We start from the raw sequence: 13,530 nt of genomic DNA, 5'->3' as shown, positions 1-13,530 counted from the left end.
TTCTCATGTCGTTTCTAAGAAAAACCCCTGAAACTACACCCAGGAGAGTCAGTCTGGCAATGAACACTTGCAGACTAGAAATGGGTACCCACGCTACCCTTCAGGAGGGCTGGACAGCACATGGCAACACTGCCAGCTCACCCAGAGATGTCAGAGGGCTTTGGTAGATTGCCTTCTCATCTCAGAGAATATTGGCCGGTGGGGAAAGAGGGGAAACCCGGCTCTGAATCCCGGGGATGGCAGGCAGGAGAGCAGACCTCAGGCCTGCTGGGGAGCCGGCTGGGTGGGAAGCAGCCATGCTCGCCAGGCGCTACGCCACCAGCACGGATCCCGGGCCAGGCCGGGCGTTCACACTGCGGCGGTGAAATCCCCCGGAGAACGTGACGTGCCGGTTTAAGCCTTTTTTGTTTTGTTTTGTTGTTTTGTTTTTCAGGGCTGCCAGCCAAGCGAGGGGGGCCGGGAGGGTGCAAGGGCAGGCGGCCCGTCAGCGGCAGCGCCTGTCGGGAGGGCGCAGGGTGGAGTCTCTTACTCAGCCCCCAGAGCCACCTCCAGCTTCGGCGAAACCTGTCGAGCAGTTTCCCCCGGTGGCAGGGCGGAGGGCAGGAGGGCGGCGGGAGGAGAGAGGGAGGGAGGAAACGCGCCGCCTCGGAACAGGTTTGTCCTTCTCTACCTGCTGACGTTCTGCCGCCCCAGATGATGGCTGGAAACAAAACCGCCCCGTCAGTGCGAAGGCAGCCTGGAAAAACTGGTCGTGTGAGGGGCGAGGGCAGCATTCCTGGCTGCCGCGCAGGGGACGGCTCATCACCGCGAGGTACCGCGCGGGTATAAAAGGGCCCCGCACGGCCAGGCGCGGCAGAGGGGCGGCCGCGGTACATGGGTGGCGGGGAGCGGCCTCGGGCGCCCGGCCCGGGCTGCCGCCGAGCTGCGGTCCCTCAGGAGAATGGCTTTGTTTCGTTTTGTCCTTTTTAAACTTTTTTTTTTTTTTTTTTGGTTGGTTGGTTGGTTTATTTTTTTTTTTTCTTTCCACTTTGTAAAGAGAGCGTGTTGCCGTCAAGCTCTCCCAGCCCCAGCGCAAGGCCGGGGATGCTCGCGGGACGGTGGCCATCAGTAAGTGGCGGCGCTGAGCGAGGAGTGCGGGACGGCCGGGCCGGGCCGGGCCGGGCCGGGCGCGGCGCTGTCCTCGGGCGCTGGAGCCGCCCGCCCGCCAGTCCCGTGTGTTCTGTCTCGTCCCCAGGTCCGCCGCGGCGAAAGGAAGAGCCAAGCCCGGGGCAGGAGCGGGCGGGAAGCGCGCCCCCGCCCCGCTGCGCTCCCCGCGGACCCTCAGCCTCCTTGGTGCAGTGGTTCTTAACAGTTCAACAGTTCTCTAGCATAATTGTGAAATGTTTAGGACCACTTGACCAGCGAGGCCCGGGCATCGGCCGGCAGCGGCGGAGACCTGGAGCGACCCGGAGCGGGGGAACCGCGGGGCCGGCCCCGGGGAGGAGGAGCCGGAGCCAAAGCCGGAGTCAGAGCCGGGGGCCGGCGGGAGCGGCCCGGTCCGGCCCGGCCCCGCAGCACCTGGGACGGGCGGCGAGGCCAGGGAGGGCCGGGCCCAGGACCCGCCGCTGGCCGCGGGTCCCGCTCCGGGGATGGCGGAAGAGCAAAGTCAGTGCAAGTGCTTAAAAAAAAATAAGGTTATTGCGTGTCCTGTGGGAACCGAGGAGTTTAATAACTTAAAAGGAACAGGTAGGATAAATCCTGCTGCTGCAGCTGCTGTCAGCTGGCTGTGCTAGAGACAGGCTGGTACACTTACTGCATAACCGTCTGTTCTCTCCTTTCTCCGCACCATACACTCAGATGCACAGCTTAAAAAAACCCCTCAGATTGACTCTCTAGGCTGCATTCTCCAGAGGCTTCCCACCTTTCCACTGGTAATAATATGCAAGATGTATTCAGTGATAGCACTTCTTTTGTCTTTGAGTGCCCTTTTACTTAGGGCAGTGTAGCGTTTGTCTCGTGCTGTTTTATACTGTATTTTCTGTGTGTACACTTGTTGCAGGCAGCTAAAGGACTAACCGGACTTTCTGTCATAACTTCGTTGAATTACTTCAGAGGATGTCTGCTTCTAGGGCATTGATGGCCTGGCTTGAATGTCTGTGGACTTAATCAGATGGACCTTAGTGAAAATGCTGGATCTTTCAAAATACAGCTGAAGAATTTTGATTTTTTTAAAAGAGGAGGGAAAAAATGTCTGAAAACTGCAATTCTGCAAACATTTTATTTTTCTTATAGAAGTGTAGCTTTGTAAATGAGAGGTTCTTCCTCCCTTGTGCTCATTCTTCTCACCCATATCCCAAGTATCAAATTGAAACTAGAAATGTAATAGGTTTCTTTTTTCTTTTTCTTAACTTGCATTTAAATAAAAAAGGCAATAGACTAATTCATAAAATCTAATTCTACTGCTTTAAATTTGACCAAGAAAACTTGGTGAGCCTGCCTATGTGTATGTTTTAAATCTTTAAACCTAACAATTTGTATACGTGTATTCTCATCATCGCTTCTGTGGAATTCTGTTTGCTCAAAAAATGTGCCGTCTGGCATGAACACAAGGTGCATGAGTAAATTTGCAGGGGATTCTGCCCTCACTGAAATCAAGAAGAGTTCTGATGTCTGCAGTTGAGCTGTGATCTTCAGAAGAAGAGCTTCCAGGAGTAGCTGGAAATATTTGAAGAGTAGGCAAGCCTGATACGTAAAAATGCTTCTTGGGGACAGCCTAGGAAAAGCATGATTTTTACCTGCTGCTGTGGCTCAGAACAAGTTAGGCAAGGTTAATTACAGCATAATAGGGTTTAATTTAGCTGGGAATGAGGGTATGGTGGCTGCTAGCAGTGTTTCTCAAACTGCAAGGCTGGCCTCCTTAGGCAAGCTTACACAAGCCCAAGGCAAATGGAAAAACACACTTTGTCTGGGACTTGGCAAATGTAGAACCCCCACATCTATTAATGATGAATTCTCACTTGCCACGGCAAAAATTGAAATGCTCTCCCAAGGAAAAGATTAACGACCTGTCCCACTTAAGGGTCTGATGATTTAATACCATTCTGTCTGGGTTCTAATATGTGGTGCTCATTATCACAATGTCTGAGCACCTCCCAAATAGTTAAAAAGTAATACTAGTGTTCTGAACATACAGTTCTCATTAATTTCAGTGGGTGTTGTGGATGTTTAAACAGAGCTGAGCCCTGAAGAGTTGAAAATAGACTTGCAAAACACACTGTGAGGTAGTTCCACAGCTGGCTTGAATCGGGACAGCACTCTTAACTTCCGTGGAGTTACGCTGATTTATGATAGCTGGGATTTGACCCAGTGTTTTTTTCTCTCCTGCCTATCTGCAGTTGATAAGTCTGATCCTCTCAGCTGGGTTTATCCAAGCTGTCCACTGGCTTCAGCAGAAATATTAACTGTACAAAGTAGGATTTCCTGTTTTGAGGGAATCCTCTTTGTTCTTCTTCATACAGCTCAAGGTGATTGAAGTTTTTTTTTCCTGTGTTTGAATGCAATGTGCCCTGAAAAAGTTTGGAAGAAACTTGTTTCACAGGGGGTAAGGAAAGAGTTTGGGTTTCGAAGGATATTGTTAATCACGCAAACTTGTGGGGGAGGTTCTGCTTGCACAAAGACAAGATCTTAATGTCTTGTACTGGGTTGTCCATGTCAAGACAAACCTCTCCTGATTGCTTCCACAAACTGATGTTTCATTGTAGTCCATTGCTGAAATTGGGGAGTGTCACAACATTACTGAAATGCCTCTTCTATGTGTGTTTTATTCTGTGACATTTTTAAGGTATGGAATCAGGTTGACTTCTCACCATTGTTTTTCCTCTCCCAGACTGGGTGAACTCCTGATGACAGGCTTGTAGTTTTCATAAGCTGGCAGGAAGCCATGTGGATGAACAAACAAACAAACAAAAATCCCCAACAAATTCGCAATGAAAACCTCTGGGCAAACAGCCCTTCCTTGTGATATTGTCTAAGCTAAGCAGAAGCCTGAGGGGATGAAGGGAGGAGACTTTTCTGCCAAACTTAGTAAAATGTTGCCCCGCAGATGCAGAGCATGCCTTCAGCTCTTACTGTTAAAGTCCCAGACAGTATTTCCATTGCTCATCACTGGAATCTTGGCCTTTGGATAATAACATTTAATTTTTTCACTCCCTTTTAAAATGAATAGCAAAGGTATTATGACCAGACTGGAAGGATAGGTGGATTAAACCTTCTGGTTTTGGACTAACCCCTGAACTAAGGAGGTCTTTCTTACTGTCTGCTCTGCCCAAGAAGAGGAAGTAGAAGCACATTCCTCCCTCCCCACCCTTTTCTGTAGGCTGCTTAATGCTTTGGCAGCATCCTAGAGTTTCAGTGCACACACGAATACGCTGGGTGGGATGCTGATTGGTCAGAGATTCAGGTAGCAACACCGAGTGAAGTATGCATTCAAATCAAATTCGCATTTGAATTAAGAAAGAGCAACCCGGAATGAACCTTTCTTCGTAATCTACTAAATAATGTTCCTCTGCACAGAAGCAAACTAGATACTGGTGCTTCTCAGCAAGTGAGTAATGCTGTAATCAGGGCATCCTAGGCATCATACTTAGGCATCATACTTTCATTCTTGAACAAGAAGAGTTGCATCTGTGAACAAGGTAGTTTCATCTCTAGAACTCCTTAAAAATAACAGTAAAAGTTGTTTTATGAAAAACGAATGCCATATAGATATACATATAGATATCAGTAGGAAGCATTCAGGGAGGGGATTTATGCTTAGCTTCTGGGATTGTACTTGCAGTGTTGTTCACACAATGATTTCCATGCTGAGTCCACACATCTACCACTTTTACGTATCAAAACTTCTTAGGCCTGATCTGACCATTTGCTTTATTGATCTGGGAGACACAAAAAGCTCACCCACTGCTGGAAGCTTCCAATCCTCTAGGCATGGATTAATGACCATTCTTTCAGCCTGTATAAATTGGTGTATGATCTTCCATTTCTGTGTAGCTGTACCTGCTTACCCCGACTCAGGTGCAGGTCTTGAAATGATTTCTCCCTGCAAGTAATTTTCTGCTCTAAACTGATGATGAAAAATGCAGATTATTTTTGAAAAATGTATTTTCCAAATATAGTTAATTGCCCATATCAACAGTAATAGCATCCCCGTAAGATAAATGGGGTGACAAAGTCTGTGCTTCATAACAATGAAGGCATGATTTCTTTGCTAACTGGTTTGGTTTTGGTTCTTTAACTAAAAAAATTGTCTGACAACCTGTGATTTAGAATTTACATGATGCTCATTTTAAGGGTATTAATAGTATCCAGCAATCTCTGAGAATAAAATAATTCAGTTGCTACAGTGTTTGTGGGAGTCCAGGGTGAGAGAGGTGGTGCTGGGTTAACAGTTGGACTTAATGACCTCAAAGTCTTTTCCAACCTAAACAATTCTGTGATGATGTGAGTGCTGGTGATCATCTCACTAACAGAGACCAATGATTTACATCTTTCTTTAGCTTACATGTCATCTTTTTTATGTTCCTAGATAGATCCAGCTCACAAATAATGGTTTTTGGTTTGGGTTTGTTTTTTTTTTTTTTTTTTAATAGTATTTTGGAATACCAGTAAAAGAAATGGCTTTTGAAAGCACTAATTTCTGCCAAGCATATTGGCAAGGTATAATATCTACTGTTTGAGTTTGTTTTTTCCCCCTCCTTTTTTTGTGACATATTTGAGTCCCATGAGGTAGAGGTGTAGCTGCATTTGTGGCTGGAGTTGTGTTTTGCCCATTTACCTTTTATTGGACACTTGGATAATACTAACCTGAAAAAAGAGGTAAATAAAATCTCTAGTTGCCTGAAGTAATTATATAGTTAGTGCAGACAAATGGCCATTCTCAGGTGTGATTCAACTCATCATCTTAAACTGGATGGCTGAATTGAGTCTCATTCTACCCTGAAAGTACCTGTTTCTCTTAGTTTGCCAGAAAGGGGGGCAGCATCACCAAATCAGCTACAAGACTTACACATTGTGGACCACGGCAACTTAACCCCCTGAGAGTCCCTCCTCAGCCTTAGTCCAGTACAAATCCTGTAGCTGCTCTGCTCCATCAGTTAAGTCCATGTAATTCCTCAGCTGCCTAGGTTCATGTGAATCACCTTTTTTCTTGCTTCTTGGAGTGCAGTGAGAAGCAATTTTTAGAGCAACGGGCACTAAAATTAGAAATAATTCAGTGACACTTTTATAGTAGCCACATGCAGGAGTGCTTGTTCTGTAGTAGTTTAACCTTCATAGTATCATAAAACAGCTGTAGAGCTGGCTTTGGTGTCAAGATGAAATAAATTTATAATAATGTTTAGTTACCACATTTCAAGAGTCTTAGCAGAGCTATTGCTGCCAGTAGCTTTTTTCCTGACTTCATAAGAAATCAGGACTGGGAGAACTGGTGTAAAAACAAAGCCCTAGCTGGTTTTTTGGGGGTAGGTTTTTGTTTGATAATTTTTTTTTCCTAGCAAGATTGTGCCTAGTTGATCTAGGTTAATACCCAAAATGTAGTATATTGGCCCTTTTTTCACTTCAGGCATTTTGAATCTGTTCTTGCAAATGTCATCTTTCAGCACAGCCAACCTTATGAAACCTGTTCAGTGTTGATGGTTCATTAATTGCTCTGGTATTTTCATCCCAAATACCTTGTTAGCTTATTTTGTTAGATGTTTTTTCCCCAAAGGCCGGAGCTTCAGGATTTGTGTGATTTAAAGACAACTGAGAATCTTTAAGACAGTTCCTAGCTCCCATTGTGGCAGAAGAGTCTGAAATAGTAATCTGACGACACAGAAATGCTGAGAAACTGATAAACAAATGGAATTAAAGCCATTTTTACTCTCGTGATTTTTGTTGAAGGGTGGGGATGAATGATTCATTATGTCCTCTTTTTTTTTTCATTTTCCTAATACTTGGAATCAGCAATATTGCATTGTAATAAGCCTCTAAAGATGTTCTCTATTAATATTATGACATCCGAACAGAAAGCCAAATCTTTTCTCTTTCACATGGGCTTAAACCCAGAAAAACACCAGTTATTTGTGTACACTGACGGAACAGAATAAACAAACAGAAAATGCTAAAACTGCTACGATGATCTGTGCATTTGTCGTTCCAGGTAAAACCAGGGATTCCCAATCCCAATTCTGTCTTGCCCAGTCTGTGTTTTGCTAATCTATTACCGGGTCAGAAGGCTTGTGAAGCTCGATTGGCATGAGAAAAATTACTTTTGATGAGCTATTGAGAAGGGCAGTTTAAATTCTGGCAGCAAGAGATTTGAAAAGAGGTTCCCTTGATGACTCTATTGCCTGGGGACAGAATTCATAAGAACCTGGCTTCAGGCAAAGGAGGATTTGTAGCAGGAATAAGTGGCTCTGTGCACCACTGCCTTTCTCTTTCCAATGTCTTGAGCTTCTTTCTGGATTTTTCTTCCCTGAAGATCAGCTTCCTCAGGAGTATTATGACTTTTGTGAATCATGTTTCCTTTAATCTCCCTGATAGATGGACAAGATCTAAAAAGTGATTTAGAATTAGGAGGAGGTCAGACAGGATTTTTATTTCAGTTTGATCCTTCTCCCCTCACTGCAGCCTGTATGTAAACTTGCCTCATCAGGCCACACTCTACTGTACCACATTCACACAGCTTAATGTGGACTCAGCAAAGCTGTGCACGTTTCTTTGGGACCACTGTTGGCTTCATACCTCAGCTGCACAGTGCCAGCTACTAAAGGTCAAAGTGGTGGCATCCCAGGCTCCCTCTAACCAGATTCAGATGCACAATTGTAAAAGGGAGTTTTGTGCTCATGTCAAATTAAAGAATGGTGTTTTATTGTTTTCACAGACTTGAAGTTTATAAGGCCAGAAGAGGATATTCACATGACACCAATTTTAGATGGCATGTGTGAGAGGATTATCTTCCCAGACATCTCCAAAGGGAGGACAGAAGACTGTAGGAAGGCTCCTGGACAGAATCCCCTTTGCTATAGAGCAAGTGTAGAAGACCCACTTACATCAAATGCATGTCAGGAGGCAGTGTGAGTGCCTTCCATTGGGATAATCTAGTTCCTTCTCTTTCATAACACTGCTAATAGGATGTCCTTGGAATATTTATGGTTTGGAGTGGAACACATCTTTAACAAGGACATGTGGTCCAATTGAAAAAATAAGGCAATTTCCAGACTCTCTAAAATAAACAGGAGATTCATCACATATAATAATGTTGTTCACGTCTTCCCTTTCTATTTTTCTTTCCCTAGTAAATACAAACATATTTTTCCTGGCTCTTCTTATGCATTCCATTTGATAATGAGGGTTTAAAGAAAAAAACCAGAGTGACCACACTACTTTAAAAACAAGCACTGGATTTTTATGTTTGTGCAGACTGTGTATTAAGGACCTAATATTCCAGGAGAGGCCAGCCTCCTGCAAAGTCATGCCTTTCCAGACCCAAAGAGTAAACTTAGTCCCAAATTCATATTTAGACTTAAGTGGTCTAGAAAGTCAACATGCAGGATACTACATCTTTCAGCCTGTCAGCATCCAGGAACACAGGCATTGCCAGTATTCATGGGCTGTCCAGTACTCAGTACATCTGGGCTGGTGTCAGTCTGAACCCACACAGCTGTGACTTTAGATGCTATTTAGTGATGCTACAGTGATCAGTGAACAGTATTTCTATCACAGAGCCTGTGGACATGGCTCCATGAAGTTATGTATTATTATTACTTGTTATTTATTGATCAATATAAACAAATCCAGAATGTGTTTGCATAAAACTGTATTTTTTTTGACAGAAAGAGAGAACTAACCTGGCTTCAGGTGGCTTCCTACTGAGAGCAAGTATCAATAGTCTTTGATGTACCACAAATCCAGAAAGAGCATAAAGATTACAGTCAGCTTTTTATATAATGTCTCTTGAGAAATTTTCTGACTATAACGGTAATAATAATAAGTTGTTGCCCATCTTCCTTTAAGAGCTGACTTTTCAGCATGGCTAAGCATTGTCCAAGAGATACCCTTTACTGCTGGTAGCAGCTGCTCTGTCCTGGGACAGAAGTTCACTCAGAGACAAGAGGAGACACCTCTGGGACCTGTGTTCCTGTAGCTTCTTTGCCACATTCAGCTGTACCAGCAGTCATATAATTGAGGCAGTTATGGAAAAAAAATAGACTATGAGCTGACCTAATTGTAATGGCAAGCCATCCACTCCTGTGCCCCTCCTTCTCATGTGTGGGTTGTTTGTTAAAAAAAAGAAGGTAGCAAAAGGTGGTAGCATGTGCTGTGCCACCCTACTTACCCAAGCTGGGGAGAAGATGGAACCACTAAAGTCCCAGTGCCGTAGGCTCTAATCTGGATACCTTAGGTCTTTCATTTGAGTGCTTTCAATCATGACTTTTGGGTCACTAATGTTGATGAAATGGAAACTATCATCATCTTTGCCAAGGTAAATCAGCAATATAACCAAAGACTTTACTGTTGTCACCATCTCTATAGGTGTGAATGACTTCTGAGCATTTGGGACTCTGGGGTGACTACGTGCAACCCTGTATAAACTGGGGTTATTCCTGACTGTGTAATGGAAATTGAGCAAGATCTATTAAGGAGCTGAAAATAATAGGTTATTGTGGGGCCAGGAGAGCTGTTGTGTTGCCAGAGAAGCTGGAAGCTCTTGCTGTTCATGGAGTAGTTGGATGGGTGGGTGTCTCAGTGCAGGATTGGTGTGGGGAGGTGCTGGCCTAGGGAAGCACCCAGGCAAGGTGTTTATTGTGCTGTACTCAGCTCGTGCTTGTGTGTGTTTGATAAAAGAGGTGGAAGGAAGGCAAGAAGGGGATGGGTGCCCTGGTGTGGGATTTGGATGAATCTGTTAGGAAAGGGGTAGAAAAGAAAGGTCTTAGATATTAATTTATTTTAGGGTCTTTTCCAATGCAGGTTTCATTCTTTCTCTCTCTCCCCCAGTGAGGCGTCTTCCTCTGTGTGGGAATGCTAACTTTTTTGCCCTTTGTCTTTGCTTGCTGTTTCCTTCTCTTTTCCCTCTTGTCTCCTTTCATCTTCATGCCTCTTCTTCCTGACTGTGTTCCCCAAATTCGGTTCCACTCTAACCTCTTCCTCCAATCCCACCTGCCAGAAGGATCACCAGAGGAGAAAGTAACTTTTGTTGCTCAAATCTCTTGCTAGATTTTCCAGGTTAGACCGAATTATGGTTTAGTTAGCAGAATCAGTGAACCAGGGAGATTGCCTCTCCCGGTTATTGTTTTAGTCTTCTGAAGATGTGTCTGAATTCTGTCCTCCCCCACTGGAAACAAACTTTTCCTTTGTTTGAATGATCAATTTGCATCTGTTATGTGATGGACTGTTTTGTCTTGATGTGTTTAGCAGAGCTGGTTGAAAGCTTCTCAGCTATGCAGGAAAAGGAGCCAAAATCTGACACATTATCCCATAAATAGGGGTATTGGCCAGGTGTCTTCTGCAATAGGAAAGAAGATTACTGGGGGAAAGATTCTGGCTTGGTGTCCCTACAGTTATGGTGGAGATGTGCCCATGTGAGAGCCAAAAAGATCTTTCCTTTTTTCACAGCAGGGTCCTTACCTTTTGGCCTGGCTTTCTAGAGCTTTGGCAAAGGGAATAGAGGCACTGAAGCCTGTGGTCATTTGGCCATGTCTGGTTGCCTGCTGCTCTAGACAACTGCTTGCTTTGCCAGGGGCTGTAGCTGGTCCTGCTCTTCATTTCCCCCATATTTGTTGACTTCTGGCTCAGAATGGCCCAGAGATACATTGGTAAGCCCGTAGGAGCCTCATGTGCCAGTAAAGTATTTGTAGCTTGAAAATGTTTGGGTCTCAATGGGTACAGAGGGAGTGTTTTTCCAGTTTAGGGAACCATTTGTAGTTTGAACTGTCATATTTTGCAAGAACCTGTCATCACTTTTTGTGTCATAGGCTCTCCAGCAATGTTTTCCATGTGCAAGACTGATGCTCTCACAGCCTCTTTCTGCCTTGTTTCACAGAAAACTGCATCAATTCTCCTTTTCTTTCTCAGGCTGTCAGCACTCTGACAGTGATTCAGGTCTTCACCCTTTCTATCCTGGGACAGAGAAAAGACAATATATAGCAAAAAATTCAAAGCTGAGTAACTAGAAAAAGAAGGTTTTTCTGAAGAAGATTACGCAATGAATTGGTTGGTCTAGCCGCTTGATTTTGAAACTTCCTTTGTAAAGCACCCTTACACAGGATGAGGTGGGGTGAGGTGGGGAGAGAAAGAAAGAACTATTGATGGTCTGCTGTCTATTTATTGTGACACTGTGGATTGAGAACTGGCTGAGTGGCAGGTCTCAGAGAATTGTGATCAGTGGCACAGAATGTGCTGCTGTGTCCAGTTCTGGGTTCCTTAGTACAGGGGAGACATGGAGCTCCTGGAGTGAGTCCAGTGGAGGACAATGACGACGTTTAAGGGACTGGAGCTTCTCTCTTATGAGGAAAGGCTGAGGGAGCTGGGCCTGTTTAGCCTCAAGAAGAAATGACAAAGAAGGGGCCTCACCAGTGTATGTAAGTATCTGAAGGGAGGATATCGAGAGGATGTAGCCAGGCTCTTCTGGTGCTGCTGAGCCATAGGATGAGGTGCAATGGACAGAAACTGGAACACAGGAACTGCCACCTGAACTTGAGGAATAACTTCTTTACTGTGCAAGTGACTGAACACTGGAACAGGCTTCCGAGAAAGGTGGAATCCCCCTCACTGGAAATATCCAAAAGCTGTCTGGACACAATCCTGAGTAACCTGCTCCAAGAAACCCTGCTTGATCAGGGAGGTTGGACCAGATGGCCTCCAGTGGCCGCTTCCAACCCAAACCGTTCTGTGATTCTGCGGAATGTGCTTTTTGTGGGGACCTTTACTAACGTGCAGAGCGCACGGCCGCATTCCCGCAGAGCCATGCAGGCATTCCCGGTGTCCCTCGTGCCGGGCGCGGTGTCCCGGAGCCCCCGAGCGCCCGCGCCCCGCTCGGCGCGTCCCGGCCGGTTCCTGGCGGGGCAGCGCCACCTGCCGGGGGCGCCCAGCACCGGCCGCGGGCGGCCCGGGAGCACCGCGGAGGGAAGGATGATGGGTGGAGGGATGGATGAGTACTCGCTGGTGTGTGTCTTTCCCGGGGGTTGGCAATCCAGCGCCTCCGGTGTAGTTCTCTTGATTACCACTGCCCTTCAGTCAAAAAGTTCCTGCCAGTTCCTGCGAGTGGTATCTGCTCTGAGGAGCCACTTGGTTGATGAAATATAATTACCTGCCCTGCTCTGCACCTCTCACTGGCAAACCAGCCTCTTTTCGGTTGAAAGACACAATTTTCTCTTTTCAAATTAATATATTTTAAAATTTAATTTGGGGAATTGAGTCTCTCTGCTTGGTTAAAGGATGAATAAGGTGCTCAGCTTTGGTCGGTGCCATTAGAAAAATGCACTCAAGACTGGATGTGGTGAAGGAAATAAAACGGCAACCTCTCCGGTAAGTAAGCTGGCTAATGTGAGCTGAGAAGATATACAAGACGAGGCCAGACTGAGCTCTCTGTAGCACATTTTTTTACTTTGTTGCTTAGGATATAATCTTCATTGTGTAGGAGAGGATGAGGGGAGGAGGCTGCACTTTCAGGCTGTAAGCTTTAAATGCTTCTGCTGTGCATGGCCAGCAAAGCTGAATCTTTCTGCTGCGACTCCTTGGGTATTCTCAGGTTTGTTGTGATGCTATTTTACCTTTGATGGAAATATGGCTGTGTAGATGCTTGCTTTTTAAGAAAGTCTTTTGTCACAAAGCAGACTGTCCCTGGGAATGCCTCCATGTGTGCCACAGTGGGTAGATAGGGAACTCTTTGATTAAGTCTAGAAGTCAGGGCTGGTTTGTTCCCTTTTTCTTTGCCCTCCCCCTGCATGAAGGCTCCCCTAGTTCCCGTTTGCCGCCCAGGATTCTCACAGCCCCACGAGAGGGTTTCCCAGCCATCCGGAGTCACTCTGCTAATGTGAGGAGGAGGAGGACATTTGGTCAATGCCAGTTTGCACCCCTGCAGCAGTTCCGAGTTAGCCTGTGGCACCCTGGAGCTGGTCAGCGCGGGGCTGCTGCCTTGTTTAAGGAGCAGGTGATCTTCCTTGCTTCTCGCGCTGTTTGTGTGGGCTCGGTAACGCAAACCTGTCACGGGAGAGAGCAGAACAGTCCTCTGAGCTCCCGCTCCTGCATGAGCGTCCGTCACCATCCATCCCTTGCAGCCCGCGCGATCCCTCTGCCAAAGCCACAAAGACAGTGAACTCCAGCGCCCAGCTTCCCCATCAGCCCCTCGCTGAGGCGGAGCCGTGCCGGCACCTTCTCGGTTCCCCCGCAGAGGGAGCGGCCGCCGTCTCAGGGCCGCAGCGGGGCCGCTCTCCAGGGTGCTGAACCCCTCCCGCCGCCCCTCTCCAGCCCGGGGAGGCGCAGCGGGCTTCCCGTCCCTCCCGGCAGCACGGA

At 46.2% G+C, this 13,530-nt stretch overlaps 1 protein-coding gene across 1 annotated transcript; it reads left to right on the top strand.

Moving 5' to 3' along the window:
• The first annotated feature begins 236 nt into the window (after nt 1-236).
• LOC125327070 lies at nt 237-8,115 on the top strand. The gene is made up of 3 exons (XM_048305993.1): nt 237-339; nt 434-811; nt 7,901-8,115. The coding sequence occupies exons 1-3, from the start codon at nt 237-239 to the stop codon at nt 8,095-8,097; spliced, it is 678 nt and encodes a 225-aa protein (XP_048161950.1). The 3' UTR covers nt 8,098-8,115.
• The last annotated feature ends 5,415 nt before the right edge of the window (nt 8,116-13,530 follow it).

The sequence above is a fragment of the Corvus hawaiiensis genome, chromosome 6 (genome assembly GCF_020740725.1).
Source record: "Corvus hawaiiensis isolate bCorHaw1 chromosome 6, bCorHaw1.pri.cur, whole genome shotgun sequence".
Classification (NCBI taxonomy): domain Eukaryota; kingdom Metazoa; phylum Chordata; class Aves; order Passeriformes; family Corvidae; genus Corvus; species Corvus hawaiiensis.
Note: the sequence above shows the minus strand (reverse complement) of the source record. Positions and strands in the feature narration are given on the sequence as shown.

Bases quoted from the DNA above. Each gene is read 5' to 3' on its own strand.
- LOC125327070 (XM_048305993.1), top strand. From the start codon at position 237: ATGGCAGGCAGGAGAGCAGACCTCAGGCCTGCTGGGGAGCCGGCTGGG. The intron at 340-433 runs GCCGGGCGTTCA...TTTGTTTTTCAG, and splicing joins CAGCACGGATCCCGGGCCAG to GGCTGCCAGCCAAGCGAGGG. The intron at 812-7,900 runs GTACCGCGCGGG...TTGTTTTCACAG, and splicing joins GGACGGCTCATCACCGCGAG to ACTTGAAGTTTATAAGGCCA.